The sequence below is a fragment of the Diabrotica virgifera genome, chromosome 2 (genome assembly GCF_917563875.1).
Source record: "Diabrotica virgifera virgifera chromosome 2, PGI_DIABVI_V3a".
In the NCBI taxonomy this organism is placed as follows: domain Eukaryota; kingdom Metazoa; phylum Arthropoda; class Insecta; order Coleoptera; family Chrysomelidae; genus Diabrotica; species Diabrotica virgifera.
Window position 1 is genome coordinate 37,751,393 of NC_065444.1, and position 20,007 is coordinate 37,771,399.

Sequence of the window (20,007 nt, forward strand, 5' to 3'; positions counted from 1 at the left end):
ATGATATAATCTATGGTTATTTTAAATTGCAACCACAAACCATACATACTCATAGACGTTTCACGTAAATTGTCAAGGTCAAGACAGCAAATTAGTTACCATTCCAATCAAGAGATGTCGCTGTCAGTCAATTCTCTTGTCATATTTAACAACTGACAGTTGACAATTAAATTAATTTTTATTTACTTTTTATTTTACAGTTTGTGTTGTGGCTTAATTATTTTATTATAGTGGTGTTACGTTTTTAATTAGATTTAATCACAATTTTAATCAAGTGTATTAACCTCCTCTCCATTTTTATGAGTAGAATTTTTAGTTTACATTGATCATCCCGTGTTGTGTTTCTCCACATTAAAAAAAACAATATAATAGATCCTGAAACAGTTTATTCCAATAGGCAAGTGTGTCATCAACATTTCGGACCTATATATTTTTGGAAGTTTGTAAAAGATTATAAGGTATTTATCTAACTAAACAATCATCCTACAAGATTCTTTCAAAAATTTTCATTTAAGTCGATACACATCAGTGCTTTCACGTGACACATAGCAGTAGTGTTTAGCATTTTGAAAACAAATTGGAATATTTGAAGTTTTCAGTAAAATATGGAATAAAACATTGAACTGTCTTTCTGTTGTTTTAATTTCCTGCGAAATTTCATCAAAAATCCCGCAAAATTTATAATTTGAAATGCTCACGTAACTAAAATTTGTCATTTTAGTTCCCATTCCAATCAAGAGATGGCGTTAATTCGATCCGAAAGATTAACATGGTCGTGAAACGTCTATAAGTATGTATGGTTTGTGATTGCAACAATAAATTATAAATGTCACAAATGTGTCACAAACATAACCTTTTACATGTGACCTCTGTCAGTTTGACTATGATTTTGAATTTTGACACTTCAAGATTTTTTTTGCATTCCACAAGAATAAATTTTTTAAAATATAGGGCTTTTCATCGATTGTCATTTGTTTCGAGCTTCTGTCTTGTGTCACATAATATTAAGATATCTACGTCATACGTCTTTGGTTTGTATTATTGTATATACCAATAACGTATGTCGTAGATATAATTATGTGACACATGACAGAAGCTCGAAACAAATGACTGTGAATGAAAAGCCCTATTGCAATAACATCTCCATCTCCTAAATAAATCCACAGAATAAACTCGAAAAATCGAGATCCTCAAAAATAACTTTAGATTGAGAATTTAAAAATCCATTCAAGCAGGTGCAATTTAAAATGAATTAACTATTTAGATGGGAAATAAGAAATAAGCCACAATTAAATTAAAAAAAAATAATTTTATTAACGTTTCGAAGCCTAATTATGCTAAATGAAACCAATTGTGTCGCAAATTCCTCGGTAGAATGCAGTAGGATGTGGTTACCCATACTGAAAGAGGAAGTCAATAGAAAGAAAATACCACGATTAGTAAGTCAATAACATATCGAGTTAGTACACATTTTATATTTTAGTATTACTTATTGTATACCTATGTATTATTAATATTATTTATAATTTAAACATATTAAAGTCAGAATTTGGTATTAGTTTTTGAAAGTAAATTAAATGTAAGACCAAATACTTACGATGTCGGGATAGTATCCCAAGGTTTTTTCCTGGTCATCGTTGCATTTGGTTGTATTTTTAAAAACCGATCACATGCTATAATTTTTTGTGACGGATATTCTTGAGTTGGGATTGATTTCATGTAATCTAATCTTTTAGTAAAGTCGTCCCAGGAACGCAACTCATAAATATTGGCGATATCATTTTAAAGTCTTCTACTTTAAAATGTATAATACACGTCTGAATTGCCAATGGGGGGCCTCTAAAAATCTACCCGATCTTAAGACAACCCACGAGATTCGAAATTAAATAAAAGCCTTTGTACTTTTATCTTCGATAATTAGCTTTAAGTCAAAAGAGTTAACAGCTTGCAAAATATTAAAGCGAAAAATAAACAGTATATCTCTTAAATGGATAATTATAACACACCGCATATATAAATAAAGTGTTTGTACCGTAATCCGGAATTTCAGACGTGCATTACAATATCTTAGGAACTTACTTATATTTTACCGGCCGACGCGGAAATATTTCCGATGCTCTTCGTTCGGTATCTTGAAAAGTTCTCTTAAAAATATGTGTTTTTATTTACGCGGCTCGGAAAATCCGATCACCCGTATCTTGTCTTGTCTGTTCACATACTCATACGACACTCTGATTCTGAATTCTCGTTACACATTTCAAGGGTAAATTCTTCCCATCATACAGGGTGAGTCATGAGGAACTGTACATACTCCTACCTCGTATAGAGGCTCCTATGGGGAATAACAAATGACCATTAAAAAGTGTCTGCTCCCATTGTTTAATAATATACAGAGCGAGTTTCGTATTTTGACATAAATTTGTATTCGTCATAATTTTTGAACGGTCAGATCGATGTGTCTCTTATTTTGGCCAATCGTTACACTATTACCACCTAATCAACTGATTTATTCAAACTACACCCTGTATTCAAAATTTCACCCTGTATACGCTTTTTGAAAACTCTAATATAAATTTTACAAATTAGACAAATAGGCAATTAAAATGGCATATTTATTTTTTTCCGCACACGATTACTTCATTTTTTATTAAAAAAACAAATTTGTCAAAATCGGAATTTTAACCTAAAAATGAAAAAAAAAATGAAATCACGGTTTAACTCGCTACAACTCTGTTCCATTTTAATATTTTTTTTTTCTGAAATTTTTACAGCACATATCTCTTACTATTGTGAAGACTATGAAAATTGTTGTAGACTTTCAGTCTTCTTCTCGTAAAAGTTATGAATTTTAAAAAATAAAAGGTGCAGATTCGTGAATTGCAAAGTTAAATCGCAAAAAATAAGTGAAAAAATTTAAAATTTATCTATTTGATCACGTCTATGAATGTTAAACTATAAAGTCCAAAAGAAGTGTTATGGGAAGTTTTAGATCTAGACGTGTCATAGAAAAAAAAAATGTTAAAACTTTTAATTTTAAGAAAAACGTTGTTTTTGTAAATTAATTTTTGTAAAAAAAAGTTAATTTTTTTAAATCTATGCAAATACTTTGCCAAACTTTTTATGCATAGTCAAATTTGATTTTTTAATAAAAAATTAAGTAATCGTGTGGGGAAAAAGTATGCCATTTTAATTGTCTATTTGTCTTATTTATAAAATTCATATTAGAGTTTCTAAAAAACTTATACAGGGTGAAATTTTTTCTAAGGCCCAAACGAACTAATTTTTTTAAAGCCGGACCTTATTTTTTCTAGTTTGAATAAATCAGTTGATTAGGTGGTAATAATGTAACGATTGACCAAAATAAGAGACACATCGATCTGACTGTTCAAAAATTATGACGAATACAAATTTCTGTCAAAATGCGAAACTCGCCCTGTATATTATTAAACAATGGGAGCAGGCACTTTTTAATGGTCATTTGTTATTCCCCATAGGGGCCTCCTTCCGAGGTAGGAGTATGTACAGTTCCTCATGACTCACCCTGTATAAGCGATTCTGCTGATTCAAGAAAACAATATGATATGTATCTGACGTAATTATTATCAAAACAAACCGATAAGTGGAAGTAGGTTGCTGTGCCCATATTACGAAAATATTCACTACCCAGCGCTTTTAACAATTCTCAATAACTAACGGTTTTGTATGCAGGGTGCAGACAAAACAAGCAACACTTATATGATATTTAAAATGGCTCGAACAGCCAATATAAATGAGCCAGATTAAATAAATTATTAAAAAAAATTTTTTACTTAGCAACACCATTTTTGTTTAATTTAGTAGTATTTTGTATTTTGACAACGAAACCCGATTTGGGCTTCGAAACGTTAATAAAATTATTTTTTCAATTTAATTGTGGCTTATTTCCCATCTAAATAAGTTAATCCTAAAAATGCCACAATGAAATAGCTGCAGAACAACATTAATGAATTAGCCCAGTAAATAAACGTAAAATACGGCGATACCGTGTATTGTTCAGTGTCACTACCGAATTGCTTGAAAATTTGCATTCAAGTTCTATACTTACCCTCCACTTCAAAGTTGGACTTAGACCGTTGGTCACTTTTACTTAAGGGGTGAAAGTCACCTGTTCTCGGGGTACCCACCCGAAAGGAGGGTAGGGGGGACATACGTTTAAAATAAGTCTGGAAATGGATAAATTTTACCAATTCTAAGTAACTTTTATTCTATGGAGTTTTTTAACTGGGTCTTTTACGAGTCTTTTGTGAGTGACGTGAGAAAATGTTTATTTTTCTATAAAAAACACGCGTTTTCAGGCGCTTTTTCGCAAATAACTCAAAAAGTATTTTATCGAAAAAATATTCTTGCAAAAATCTAGCTAAAACGAAAAAAATGATGTATTCATGAAGTCTATCGACCCAGTAAAATCAAAGTTGTAGCTCATGAAAAATTGATCTTACTCATCAAATTCCAAATCGAATATATCAACTTAATAACAAAAAAAAAAAGAACTTTTCGGGGAAAACTCATTAAAACCTTTTTAAAGTGTTTATCAAAAGCTTTATATTTATTTTTTATAAAAGCTTCTAGCATCAAAACTAAGCAAGCCACGCTCAAAATAAACTTGGTCTCTTTTTCTTCGGTAATAAAAATCGTGAAAATTAATAATTAGCAGCCCAGATGAAATTATAATCGTTATCGCTTTACAATTTACTTTATTTATATATTGTTTACCTATGACAGTAAGTGTGACCGATTCAAAGTACGTATTTTTGAAAAAAATTGATTTTGTAATATTTTTTTTAATTGTAGAAAATATGCCTTTTTTCAAAATAGCTTAAAAAGTATTAGCAGTATTAGTGATACAAAAAAATCTCAAACTAAAAATATTGACGTTTGATGTTGTTTTTCTGTAAGACAATAATTGGTTAAGATATGACTCTTCAAAGTTTGCATACACTTGTGGTTAGTGACTCGTTCAAGCCCCTTTAACTATATTACAACTATTGGGACCGTGCAAGTTCGGCAAAGCGACACCTGGTTTCTACGCTCAGCAAAAATTATATTGGCCAATTATATTAGTCCTGGTTACTGGATAATTGTCAAGGCTATAGTCCAAAAAAATAATAAGAAGAAAAAATAAAATTCAGGTTATGTTATTAAAACGTAAAACAAAATTAGTTATTAAAATGCAGTACTGCTGCAATCAATACAATTAATTAAATTTACCTTTATATAATAATTGCATATCATATCAATATTGTGGAGCAATATATAATTTTTCTTCTTCAATGACAGTAGGTATGAAATATACGTCAATTTGACAATTTCAATTGACAATATGAATTATTTAAGCATATACCAGGATAATCCTAAGGGGTGGTTACATCTACTAGAAGATCTCCGACGGGTATGGTGTTAAGCGTATAGAGCTCAAAATACATCCCAATGGGGGGGGGGTTATAACCACCAAACCCCCTGGTTACGCCTATGTATTTAAGAAAGTTGCAATGTTTCTCCGCTATTCTCGCGTGATCGTTTCTCGTATCCCCTCCAAGTAGGTACTTGCACACCGCGAATATCAACGCTTTCAAAAATAAGCACTTTGGACTTTCAAAAATAACAGACGAAACTTACAGATCATATTTTTAAACAATATATAATTAAAGTAAATTGTAAAGCGGTATATATATAACGATTGATTTCATCTGGGTTGCTAATCGGGGGTGATATTTACGATTTTTATTACCGAAAAAAGGGACCAAGTTTATTTTGAGCGCAACTTGGTTGATGCTAGAAAACTTTTATAAAAAATTAAAATAAAGCTTTTTTAAAAACTACAAAATTTTTCCCCGAAAAATGCCTCATTTTTTGGTTACTTCACGTTGAAATATTAGATTTGGAATTTGACGAATAAGAACAATAATATTTCATGAGCTACAACTTTTTACTTGGTCGATTTCATGAATACACCAGTTTTCGGTTTTTTATAAGCTACATTCTTGCTAAGAATATTTTTTTCGATAAAATAATTACTTTTTCAGTTATTTGAGAAAAACCGCCTGAAAACGTGTTTTCTTTTTGTTGAAAAATAAACATTTTCACTCGCAAATAACTCGAAAAGTATTGACTTATTAGATAAAGAACTCTACAAGAAGATAAAGAACAAAAGTTGCTTAGAATTAGTCAATTTATCTATTTCCGGACTTATTTTAAACGTATGTCCCTCCCCCCTTTCGGGTCGGTACCCCGAGAACTGGTGACTTTTAGCCTTTAAGTAAAATCAACCAACGCCTAAGTCCAACTTTGAAGTGGAGGATAAGTAGTAGAACTTTAATCTAAATTTTCATGCAATTCGGTAGTGACACTGAAAAATACACGGTATCGCCTTATTTCACGTTCATTTACTGGGCTAATTCATTTTAAATTGCAGCTCCTTGAATTTGAAGGGACTGTTACAATAATCTAAAGTTATTTTTGAGGATCTCAATTTTTCGAGTTAATTCTGTGAATTTATTTAGGACCTTTAGACATTGTAATATTTAAAAAATTTGATTCCTGTGGAATGCAAAAAATTCCGGAAGTGTCAAAATTCAAAATCATAGTCAAAGAGTCAAACTGACAGAAGTCACATGTAAAAGGTTATGTTTGTGACACATTTGTGACATTTATAATTTATTGTTGCAATGTGTTGCAATTAAAAATAAGCATAGATCATCAAATAATGATCTATTATCTCGGGAAGTACATGTAGAACTTTTATTGAATTGGGTGAATAAATTTTTAGTGTATTAGTTAACTTAAAGAATTTGTGTTTTTGTGATAATGTCAAATCCTGTTTCCCAATGTGCAGACTTTCTTCAACAATTATCAATATCTACAATTGTAAGTAAAAGCAGTACAGTGGTGCATATGGTAAACAATCCAGCCAACAATCCAGGTAGAGCAAATGTGCAAGTACAGCATGCCTCAAATCATCATCGAGATAGGGAGTTACAGACTGCTAAAAAAGTCAGAAGAAAACCAAGACATAGGAATAGACATAAACAGAAAGACGACGAAGATGATGGTTCGAGGCACTCAGTATCTTCAAATTGTAGTCGTTCATCATCAAATTTTAGAGATTTACCATCTTCTCCAAGTACCAGTGCTAATAAATCTACAAACAATCCTAGACAAAGATTACCATCAGCTAGTACTAACACACCACCCCGTGAAGACACAATACAAGTAACATTCTCTATTCAAGCTGTTACCACTAACACAAACAGTAAAATGATAAGGCAACGAAACGTTGAAGATAAATTTATAAATTTGAGGTCTTTCATTGAAAGTAGGTCGTCCTCGTGTTTGTTTATCACACCATTTTTCAAGAAATCAGCAAATCGACAAAAGACAAATAAAGTTAATTGCCGCAAATATGCCAAGAAGGAATCCAGAAGAGAAAGAAAGAAAAGAGAACAAGAAAGGGAACAGGGAACATTCAGTGAATATATGGACCAAAAAGATATTGATGAAGGTTTAGCAAATGGCACTTTAGTGAAAGGTTTTATTAGGATCAACCCTAAAAACGCTAGAGACTCATATGTTAATAATGAGGATTCTAGTATAGCAGATTATAACATAACATCTATCAGTGATAGGAATAGAGCACTAGAAGGTGACCAAGTGGTGTTACAGGTCATAACTAAAAAAGAAGCAGATAAGAAAGAAGGAGATAAGAAAGAAGGAGATAAGAAAGAAGGAGATAAGAAGGAAGGAGATTCTAACCAAAATCCAGCCAAGGTGGTTGCAATACTACAAAAGGTTTGTATATTTTTAACTAGATAGGTAATTTTCAGGCATAATTAATTAAAGAATAATAATAGGGCTGGTTTCACCAACAGCAAATAAATCAATGAATACGAGCCCTAACAACTATAATGTTGGAACAAGCAGTTATTTTGTAAATAAAATACCAATTTACCAAAATTCTTTTATTTAATTTTTTTTTAATTGTAGATATGCAATTAAAAACATTTCTTTTGGTGTGTAGAATTATTTTTACAATTTAATTATATATTTTATGTTAATTACTACTTAATTAATTATTGGATAATCGAAAAATGCTGACAACTAAATATTGGAACAAGCGACTTTTAACAAATTAAAATAAAAATTAATAAGGCGTAACGTCGACCTTAGCTTGAATAACAGCCTGAATTCTATTAGGCATTATATCAACTAGGCCTTCACAGAATTAAGGGGTGAAACTACCCTATATTTCTTGAAATTTAGTATGTAGTTGTGGCAAAGTACGCTGAGGGTTATTTCTTAGGCAGGTGTTGTTTCATTTTGTGCCAAAGTGTCTCTATTGGATTAAGATTCGAGGGCTACTAGAAGGATGTGACAAAACTTTAATGTCATGTTCTCTCATCCATTTTTTGGTAGATTTAGCCGTATGGCATGAGGCTCCGTCCTGTTGAAAGATAAAATCTCCGGATGGATATAAGGTTGCCGCACTTGGTAAAAATGAATGTTCAAGGATATCTTGATATTTGGCTGCGTTTACTATGTCTTCAATAAAATGTAAAGTTCCCACCCCTTTGGCTGACATACAACCCCACACCATGATGCCCTGCGGAAAGTTTACAGTCCTTTTGAGACAATCTTTATGGAATGCATCTGTCTTTTCCCTAATCACACTCTTTTGGTAATCTCCCCACAGACATCAAATTTGCTTTCGTCGCTATAGATAACTTTGTTCCAGTCAAGTTTAGTCCACGAAAGTTTTGATTTAGCCCAAATATAACGATTCCTTTTCTGAGTTTCCGTCAACAATGGTTTTTCTTGGGCCTATTCGAATAAATAAAAAAATAGAAAATCTATATCGCAAATAAGAACCTATAAAACATACCTTATAAAAACTAAGACCGCTTTTGTGGATATATTTGCGACAGCATTCTCTGGAAACATTCATCCCAGTTTCTCTATTCCATCTACCAGTTACTTCTAGTAGTGTATTTTTTCTTCCCGACTTACATATTCTGATTAAATGTCTTAAACTCCTTTGAGAAACAGCTTTTGGACGGCCTGAGCTTTTGCCGCGAACATCAATACTGGCAGTTTCACCATATTTCTTAATTATATTAAACACAGTAGTTGTTGTTACAGTCAATTCACTGAGATTTTCACGCATTGTTTTCCCTTGGTGGTACTGATGAATAATAATTTCTCGCACTTTTGGATCAGTAGGTTTTCCACGGGCCATTATTGTACTTTATTGATAATAAAACTGACTGTTGTTATTTTATTCATACTCAAATGACGCGTTTTAATTATTGTTGGCAACAAACTAGCTTCTCGTATGTTCGATTTAAACCCTTCTTTCCGTCAAGCTGATAAAACTTCACGCGTTTCTCGCCAGGCACACTAAAACGCGAGGAATATTAAAAAATGTTCCAATATTTAGTTGTCAGCAGTTTTCGATTATTAAACAATTAATTGAACAGCAATCAACATAAAATATATAATTAAACCATAGAAATAATTCCATACATCATAAAAAATGTTGTTAATTTCATAATTACATTTAAAAAAAAATTAAACAAAAGAATTTCGGTAAATTGGCATTTTATTCACCAAATAACTGCTTGTTCCAACATATAGTTGTTAGGGCTTGTAGTAGTTATTCATTGAATAAAATTTATAAATAAATATAATAAATAGATAAATAAATAAAATTAGTGCAACGTAGATGTGTCAGTTTATTGGTCGAATAAGTTTATTCATCAAATAAACTACTAATCGACATTGGTGAAACTGGCCATAAGACTATTATAAAAATCATTTTGAGACACTAATTTATTTTTAATTTATTTTATTTATTTTTAATAGCTATCATCTTAGTAAACTTTTGATTTATTGAGTAATCAATGAAATCAATTGTTGGTTGAGACAGGAGGGCAGAATGCTAGAACAAGAGAGAGAGAGACTAAGAGAAAGAGAGATAGAGAGAAAGAGACTGAGACAAAGACTAAGGGAAAGAGAGAGAGAGAGAGAGTAAGAGAGAAGGTGAGAGAGACAAAGATAGAGAGAGAGAGAAGCTCAGTGTGTGAGTGTAAGGGAAGCCAAGGTATAATGTTTGTGCTCAATAGAGAGACAGAGGAGGAGAAGAAATAGAGAAGAGAACAACACTTTTACCAAAAGGAAGTCTTGTGAGATAGATCGAAACAGTGACAGGGTGGGAGGGAAAGATCGAGTGTCTGAAGAACAGATACAGAAAAGCAAATGGACAGAGACAGTATGCCACTACTATCCCGGGTTTTCCCCTAAAACCGCTTTCAGAATCGGAAAACATCGATTTACCAAGAATCCATACGCTTTAGAAAAAAATGTTTCCAACAAGCAGGGTTGAAAAAAAACATGTTTTTTTGTTTTAAACATTTTTTTTTGTTTTAAACTTGTTTTATTTTGTTTTTAAATTTTATGTTTTAAACAAATAAAACATGTTTAAAACACATGTTTTTTTATTTTAAACATTTGTTTTGGCTCTAAACATGCGTTTTTTATTTTAATTTTTATGTTTTAAACAAATAAAACTTGGAAAAACATTGTTTAAACCATATTTTCTTAAACATAATATTAATAATTTTGAGTTTAACTTATCTTTAACATAATGGAGCTATTGTCTGGGGCAACTCCATACTATTTACTATTTATAAATTCGCGTTGCAAATTTGCTATTGCAATAACGCCTACTGTAAGTTATTTTGTGGTGTGGTGCAAATGACGAATTTTTGTACATGATACAAAGGAGCTTAGGAACGTATGGAAATGGATTTTACCTTTACCCTGTCCCCAGCTCATTTTTTGGCAAATTTGCTTGATAAGCGCTTTAGTGGAAATAAATTTATCATCCATCCATTATAAATTACCATCCAGGAGCATTGTTAAATATTATTAATTACCAGGCAAAGTGTGCACCTGTTAAACCATATAAGTATGTGGTGGTGTTCTAAATTAATACTACAGCATTGGAACTTGCTTAACAGTTCCACACAGCTAATACATCGTCAGTCAACATAGAAAAACTCTTCTCCACAACATAAGGTTTACCATTCGAAAATACGTAGGCTAGACAATGTCAAAGCTGTTAAGTTAGAGCTTAATTTCATCAGGGATGACGTGACCGGTCAGGTATCAGACTGATGATTTTAGATTACAAGATTACTATGAGACTGGAACAATTTTGAGAAATTTATTAACTCTTGTATGCAAAATGATTTAAGTTTTCCAATTTTTGTTAAGTTTCGGTTATTAATAAATAAATAATATCGATGGCTTAGTGTGAATACCTCGTATCTCATTAAATTACAATTTTACAGGAGAGGCAAAAAACTGATTTTCTGCATAATATAACCTAAAAACAAAAATTACGTTACATATTTTTAATTCGAGCACATTGAGACAAATATCTGATATTGGCACACAGCTAAAAGTGTTAAATGTTGCTATTAAATTGGAAATACAAATATTAGCTATGAAAAACACGTAAATATCCTTGCAGTATATAGAGCCTTTGCCCAAGTAACTATGATAACCTCGTATATCTTGATATACCTGTTTTTCATCTCAAATGAGGTTGTGTTTATTATTATTTATGAGGTTTTCATTTTTCATAGCTTATTGCACACCTCCAAATACTAGGTCGATACAATAAAAATCTTTTGATTTAAGGTTCATAAAATGTTCCTATATGCCGGACTACCTTTTGTTGTTCACAAAAATCATTTCTGCAAGTCGAATCTCTCAAACAAACACTCCAAATTAAGTACCAAATTCTTGGTTATAAATTCAAGAGAGCAATAATTGATATAAGTGGTTTCTTTTTTCGGCTGTAGAAAATAGTCTAGTGTATTTGCAATTTTTCTAACAGTTGTAAATCGTGAGATACAAGGTTTTCAAACTAAAACCACCAAAATGTCATTTTCCAAAAAAAAAAGGGATACGAGGTTTTCACACATAGCCATCGATATGTATGTTAAAAAGTTTGTATAATGTATTTGAGATTTTTTTCATATTTATTTATTATTTTAATAAATAAAATGAAAAAAACGCTTGTTTAATTTAAGTGTTTTAAACGTGTTTTAAACTGTTTTGAACATATACACATGTTTAAAATGTGTTTAAAACAGCTGTTTAAAACGAAACAACTCTGCAAACAAGAAATGTAGATTAGATAATTTTGAACAAAAACGTTTATTAGCACCTTTGTACAGAATGAACTGTTCTCTCAGATACAATGTTTGATGTCAGTGACAATTCGATATCTTTTGATCAAACTGTCCTATCAGCAAAAATCAAAATGCGATGTAAAGGTAAAGAGTGCATATATTGCATGCAATTTTTGCATTTTGCTGCAAATGAAAAAGTTGCTATAAAGGAGTTATACAGGGTGTCCCGAAAAGATTGGTCATAAATTATACCACACATTTTGGGGTCAAAAATAGTTCGATTGAACCTAACTTACCTTAGTACAAATGTGCTCATAAAAAAAAGTTACAGACCTTTGAAGTTACAAAATGAAAATCGATTTTTTTCAATAAATCGAAAACTATTAGAGATTTTTTATTGAAAATGGACATGTATCATTCTTATGGCAGGTGCATCTTAAAACAAAATTATAGTGAAGTTTGTCCACCCCATAGAAATTTTATGGGGGTTTTGTTCCCTTAAACCCCCCAAAACTTTTGTGTACATTCCAAGTAATTCATTATTGTGGTATCATTAGTTAAACACAACGTTTTTAAAACTTTTTTGCCTCTTAATATTTTTTCGATAAGTCAGTTTTTATCGAGATGCGGCTTCTTTTTTAATATATTTACATAAAAATTTGATGGGGGTTTTGTTCCTTTAAACCCCCCAAATGTTTGTGTACGTTCCAATTAAACTATTATTGTAGTACCATTAGTTAAACACAGTGTTTTTAAAACTTTTTTGCCTCCTAGTCTTTTTTTGACAAGTCATCTTTTATCGAGATGTGGCTTCTTTTTCAAAATAGACATAAAGATGTAAATTATAAATTAATTTTCAGATTATTAACAGGTCTCTATAATCGTACTTAACCATATACAAATATGTGGTGGATTCGACAAATATTCAAAATATGTCGATAAACACTGGCTTGTCGAAAAAGTACTAAGAGGCAAAAAAGTTTTAAAAATATTGTGTTTAACTAATGGTGCCACAATCATAATTTAATTGGAACGTACACAAAAGTTTGGGGGGGGGGTTTAAAGGAACAAAACCCCCATAAAATCTCTACGTAAACATAAAATTTTTATGGGGTGCAAAAATTTCACTTAAATTTTTACGGGGGGGGGGGGGGGTGAAAATCGCGTGTTTAAAATAAGGCCAGAAATGGATAAATTGACTTATTTTAAGCACCTTTTGTTCTATAAAGTTTTTTACTAAGTTACTTTTCGAGTTATTTGCGATTTAAAATGTTGATTTTTCGACAAAAAAACTACGTTTTCAGACCGTTTTCCCAAATAACTCAAAAAGTAAATATTTTATCGAAAAAAAAAATCGAAAAAAATGGTGTACCAGTAAAGTCTACAAATTAAGTAGAAGCAAAGTTGTAGCTCATGAAAAATACGTTCTTATTCGTCTAATTCCAAATCGAATAATTCAACGCCAAATCACCGAAGAAAGAAGCGTTTTTTGGAAAAATCTTATTAACATTTTTAAAGTATCGAAAAAAAGCTTATTATTTGTTTTTTTCAAAAGTTTACAGCAACAAAAATAAACGAGTTACAATGAAAAAAAAGTTGGCCTCTTTTTTTGGTAAAATAAATCGTGAAAACCTCCCTCTATTTAGCACCCTAAATGAAATTAATCGTTTGGCTTTACCATCTATTTTAATTGTATGTGTATTGTTTATATGATCTGTAAGTTTGATTGGTTTGAAGAGCTTATTTTTGAAAACATTTGGTTTTATAATAAAAAAAAAAATTCTAAAAATTTTTGAAAAACTTCATTTTTTCAAAATAACTTAAAAAGTATTAGTGATAAGAAAAATCTTAAAGAGTAAAAAAATGTAGGTTTTGCTATTATAAATATGCTAGTTTCATTTTGTTTCTCCGTAAGACAAAAATTGGTTAAGATATGGCTGTTCAAAATAAACACTTTAAACCGGTCAGACTGACAGATCATATAAAAAATAGATAGGTAAGTAAATTGTTTGTAAAGCGGTAGCGATTAATTTCATTTGGGGAGCTAAACACGGCGAGAATTTCATGATTTTTTACAAAAAAAAAGAGGGCCAACTTTATTTTGAGCGCAAGTCGCTTATTTTTAATGCTAAAACTTTTGTTAACAATTAAAACAAAGCTTTTTATAAACACTTTAAAAAAGTTTAAATGGGTTTTTCCCGAAAAGTGCTTAATGTTTTGGTGATTTCACCTTGAAATATTCGATTTGGAATTAGACGAATAAGAACGTATTTTTCATGAGCTACAACTTTGTGTTTATTTGATTGATAGACTTTACTGATACACCATTTTTTGGGCTTTTTATAAGCTACACTTTTGCTAAGGATATTTTTTTCGATAAAATATTTACTTTTTGAGTTATTTGCGAAAAACCGTCTGAAAACGTAGTTTTTTTGTCGAAAAATCTACATTTTCAATGGCAAATAACTCGAAAAGTATTGACTTACGTAAAACACTCTATAGAACAAAAGTTGCTTAAAATCAGTAAATTTATCCATTTTCGGTCTTATCTTGAACGTATGTATTTTCACCCCCGAGAAGGGGTGGCTGTCACGCCCCAAGTAAAAGCAACCAACGGCACAGTTTCATCTTTGAAGTGGAGGGTAAGTAGAACCTAAATCCAAATTTTCATGCAATTCGGAGTTGCCCCTGAAAATTAAACGGTATCGCCGAATTTCCCGTTCATTTACTGGACTATGAATCAACAAAGTAAACAAAATTGTATATAATTTTAAATTAGGCATTATAGACGTCAGTAGAAAATACAGTTATGTGACGTTACAAGTGTTTTTGATCATTTGAACTATTCATAGAAAATTTGTACTTTTACAAAATGGTTTAATTTTCCATAGTAAACCTTCTTTCCTTTCCTTCAATAACTATATCAAACTCCAATCTCAACAAACTGGTATATATTATTACAATGACATACGGTGAATGCCATTAGAATATAAATATTTTTCCTTTATTCCGCGACGACGAGCTGGCCAAATACCAAGTAGGTGGAGGCCAATAAACTAAAGAAGAAGAAGAAGAATATACCTAAATATAACCATAAACGGAACCATGAACCATATAGTTAAACTATGTGACTTCACGGGTCGTTTGAACTATTTTAAAATACAGAAAACTTTAAATTTGTATGTACTGCTAAGTTATTATGTAATAAAAAAAAATGGTGCAAATTCCCTATTATTTCATGTGCGTAACTGACGTTCAAAATCGCTGTTCGTTTCAAGCATTGTTTATGAGAGAACCATTCATTTTACACAAAAAGTGCTAATAAACATTTTGTTTCAAAATTATTTCAGCTAGATTTCTTATTTGAGACATTTTTTGTAAGATGTACAGATTCTTGGAAAATCACTGTTTCCCATATATGAGGGTAGGGGGAAGGCCGGGGTAGGAGTAGCAAACTTTTTTGCATCTTTTTGGGGTCCCAAAATTGACATTTTCATCACAATTTATTTATTTATTTTTTAACGGTTTCACCATTGTTCAAAAAAGTAGTACAATGAATTATAAAATAGTTGACATAGTTAAATTCTAACATATACAATAAAAAACAATATAATATATATATATATATATATATATATATATATATATATATATTGATGTGATCTTTATTATTGATATGAGATAATATTCTTATATGTTACTTAATTTAATCAATGTATTAATACTAATCTAATTAATTAACCAGATCACATATCAATATGTTTTCAATCTCAGGGCGAATTATAAATTAATTACTTACTTCCGTGGCTTCTAAATATTTCTTAATGGTTCCTAATCGGGATAGAAAAGAAAAGAGTAAAAAAAATACACATATGGGTTACAATTATAATCAAAATATTTTTTATTTTATTTAAAAAGGCAATCAATGCTTAATATTTGCTATTTCTTATTATTCTTAAACATAACATTTACAAATGGGAATCTTATTTCCTTTTGGTTTTCAATTGAAAGTTTTTATTAACATTTAACTATTAGGAGTTATTAGGAACAACTCTATTTAAGTTTGATGAAGCTTTTCTGATATTATTGATTATGTTATTCAATTTTTTATGTGGAATTTAATACGAAAACCCATACATTCATGTCCAAACAAATGAGACTGACCTTTTCCTGGTGAACTGAAAATGTCCTCACACAAGACCCTTTCCTGCTATCCTTGGCTGCGATCAAACCTCGTCCTGGCTTCCAGTGATGTTCTCCTTTGAAAAACTAGCTCGAATAGCTCTCGTTCCTGCTTTTGTCGTGATGCTGTGTTCTACCTTTTTCGAAACTGCTATCAGCTACCGGGACACTCTGGGCTCAAGGAGGTTCTTTTACTCTCGACCTGGCCTACTTCTCGTTCCACGATAAATACTCCACACTCACGGAACTACACCGGCTTTCTCACTCCTCGAACACTACCGTCTACTACTCGACTTCACTTCTCGACAGCTCAAAACATTCTGCTCTCACTTTGTCATCCATTCCCCTACTTTCTAAATATCCCTTCCAGATTCACAAATCAATTTTCCACCACCAACTCTCATTCGTAATATTCCTCAAAACCAATTTTTAATCTTTCTAAATATGCTTAATGGATTTCAAAAGAAAATATTTAATTCCCATTCTAAAATACTTTCTAACTATTTACAAATTTTAATGACCTATTCTCTCTTTCAAATGAGTCTTATTTAGCATAGGCTAATGATCGAAACCTTCCGCGAAAAACGATAATGAACTATCATCTATTTCACTGAGTTTTATTTAGCATAGGCTAATGATCGACCTTCCGAGAAGAACGATAATGGTACGCGTCATTCACTTTGTTTATCTAAGCACATTGTTCCGAGTTTCGTACGCTTATTCTAATCACTTCTTAAAATTACATATAACAATTTGTTGTATACAGGTTGTTTTAAATTTATATGCCCGTGGTTGAGAAAATTGAAATTATTTTATATTAAATTGAATTTTGTTTATAATTATCAAAATTTAATTTTCATATCAAATAGAAATATAACAAATCCCCGCCTTGTATTCGATAAAATTTATCTGCATTTTTAAATAAATTTTCTCGAGGCAAAACCAACTCCCTGTATATTTCCTTACTTTAATCTACTTCTTATATCCTAACTTACTATCTACTTCATGTAATTCTGTCTTTTATTCGTGATATTTGTATACATCGTGAATATTATAAATTCCTCGGATCTTTTCCGAGTTCCTGTGCCTCAACTCATAACTATTTATCCCATTTTCATTATTCACGATGTACGGGCCTTCGAAAACAGGCATCAACTTTGCGCAAATGCCCCCAGGAAGATTTGATACTCGTAATGCCCTCACGAGTACTTTTTCACCCTTTTGGAAAGTCACTGGTCTTCTTTTTCTATTTTGTTCCTGTCTTTGGATATATTTTTCGTTGCTTCGCCGTAATCTTCTCTGTACGGTTTCAATCACCTGTTGATATTCTTTTGGCTCTTGGTCTTCCCATGGCCTTATCGGCAATACACCCTTCATGATGTATTCTGGGGTCTCTTTTGTTACTGTGCTCGGAATTGTATTTAGATACCTTTCTATTTCCGCCATTTTCCTGTCCCAGTGGCGATGTTGACCATCTGTTGCAATGCGAAGAAATTTCGTCACTTCCTGTATGAATCGTTCCGAAGGATTACTCTGTGGATGCCTGATGCTGACAAAATTTGTCTCTATTCCTCGTTCTCGAAGTTGTCCCTTGAAACGATCATTTCGGAAATACGTTGCATTGTCCAGTAGGATCTTTTTTGGTGTTCCTACTATGGCTATAAAATTGTCGATTTTTCTTAATATTTCCTCCCCCTTTGTGGTGCGGCAACTATATAATTTTACGTATTTTGAAAACACATCCACCATTACCAGAATATGTTTGTTCCTTTTAGTGGTCATAATTAGATCGCTTAACATATCTATTGCTACAATGTCTAGTTTGTTTCGGGCTTCAATATTTTTGGCAACATTCTCGTTTTTGAAATTCCGACTCTTATATTTTTGACATACATCGCACTTCTGGGTAATTTCCTTTGCAATGCGGTAATCCTGTCGGCTGATGTAATTTTCCCTAAAAACGAGCCAAACTTTTCTGCTACCGATATGCCCATTGTCCTCATGTAATTTCTTTATTATCTTTTCGGCCAATGTCTGTGTCACTAAATATAGTTCCTTTCCGTCTATTCTCTTAAAATATATGTCATTTTCTACTTTCGCTCTTCTTTTCTCTCTTTCCTCTAGGTCTTCTTGGTTTGTCCTTATCTCATTTAACGAATATATCCCTTCTTCTTGTATTAATCTATTTAGTCCCACCTGTAGAGTAATTGTTTCCTTTTTTCCCGTGTCCTCATCCCGTGTTAGAGCGTCGGCTATTATGTTGTCTTTTCCTTTTATATATCGGAACTCAAAATCATACTCCTGTAATAATAGAATGCCTCTATGTATTCTATTATTTACTAATCTATTCTTCATGATATGTACTAAAGCTGCATGGTCTGTTTCGATTGTGAATTTTGCTCCCAATAAGTAAAACCTCAATTTGTTTACGCAATATAGTACACTGGCAAACTCCAATTCTGTAACACTATATTTTCTCTCATGTGTTTTAGTCACTCGCGATATAAAACATATCGGCACTTCTTGGTCGTTTTGTATTTGAGACAGAACTCCTGCAAATTTTTGTATGGACGCATCAGTTCGGAGTATAAAAGGTAAATTGTAAATGGGGTGGTATATTTTCGTTCCTTTTGCGAATTCTCGTTTTAATGTTTCGAAAGCTTCCTCCTGTTCTTCTTTCCAATTCCATTTTATTCCTTTTTTAAGCAACTTTATCAGAGGGATTTCCTTTTGGCTCAAATCGGGAATCAGTTTTTTAAAATAATTAATCGTGCCAAGAAAACCTCTCAATGTTTTCAAATTCGTTGGTCTTGGGTATTCATCTATGAGCTTGACTCTGTCTTCGGATAATCTTACTGTTTTGGTGTCCAATTGAAAACCCAAATAAATGACTTCTTTTTGAAAAAATTGACATTTTTCAATGTTTAATTTCAATCCCGCTGTGTCCAATTCTTCCAGAATTATTTCTATGTGTTTCAGATGACTCTGAGTATCTTGTGAAAAAATTAATAAATCATCGATATAATGAACTATGAAATCTTCGTGGCGATTCAAAATGGTATGTAGAGCTCGGACGAGTGCAGCACAAGCACTCTGCAATCCAAACGGCACTACCTTAAACCGGTAGACAATACCATCAATAGAAAAAGCGGTGTAGTTTCTACACTTTTCAGCTAACGGTATCAACCAAAAACTGTGTTTTAAGTCAATTTTCGAAAATATGTGTGACCCGGTGATTCTTCCAAAAATGGCCTCGATGTTTATAGGTGATTCATATTGTGATACAGTGTGCTGGTTGATATTCCTGGCATCTAAACATAATCTCAATTCTCCACTGCTTTTCTTTACTATCACAATCGGGTTAACATACGGTGAATCACATCTTTCGATGATTTGATCTTCCAACATTTTATTTATTTCTTCTTTCACCTCTTGTCGATACTTGTATGGAATCGGGTAAGTCTTTGATCGAAAATTTCCCAAGTTTTTCACCTCAAATGAATGTTCGTATTTTTTAGCCACTCTGTTTTCCTCATTGATCAAATTTTCGTAGTTTCTTAACATCAACCGCAATTCTTTTTCTTTCCCTTCT

The 20,007-nt window shown here is 31.7% G+C and overlaps 1 protein-coding gene across 1 annotated transcript in view; it reads left to right on the forward strand.

The window, feature by feature from the left end:
• The first annotated feature begins 6,619 nt into the window (after positions 1–6,619).
• LOC114329627 (DIS3-like exonuclease 2) overlaps positions 6,620–20,007 on the forward strand; it is a 60,100-nt gene continuing 46,712 nt past the window's right edge. The window contains exon 1 of the mRNA XM_050643574.1: positions 6,620–7,824. Within this exon, the coding sequence (XP_050499531.1) occupies positions 6,844–7,824 (981 nt within the window). The 5' untranslated portion in view covers positions 6,620–6,843. The remainder of the gene's footprint in view (positions 7,825–20,007) is intronic.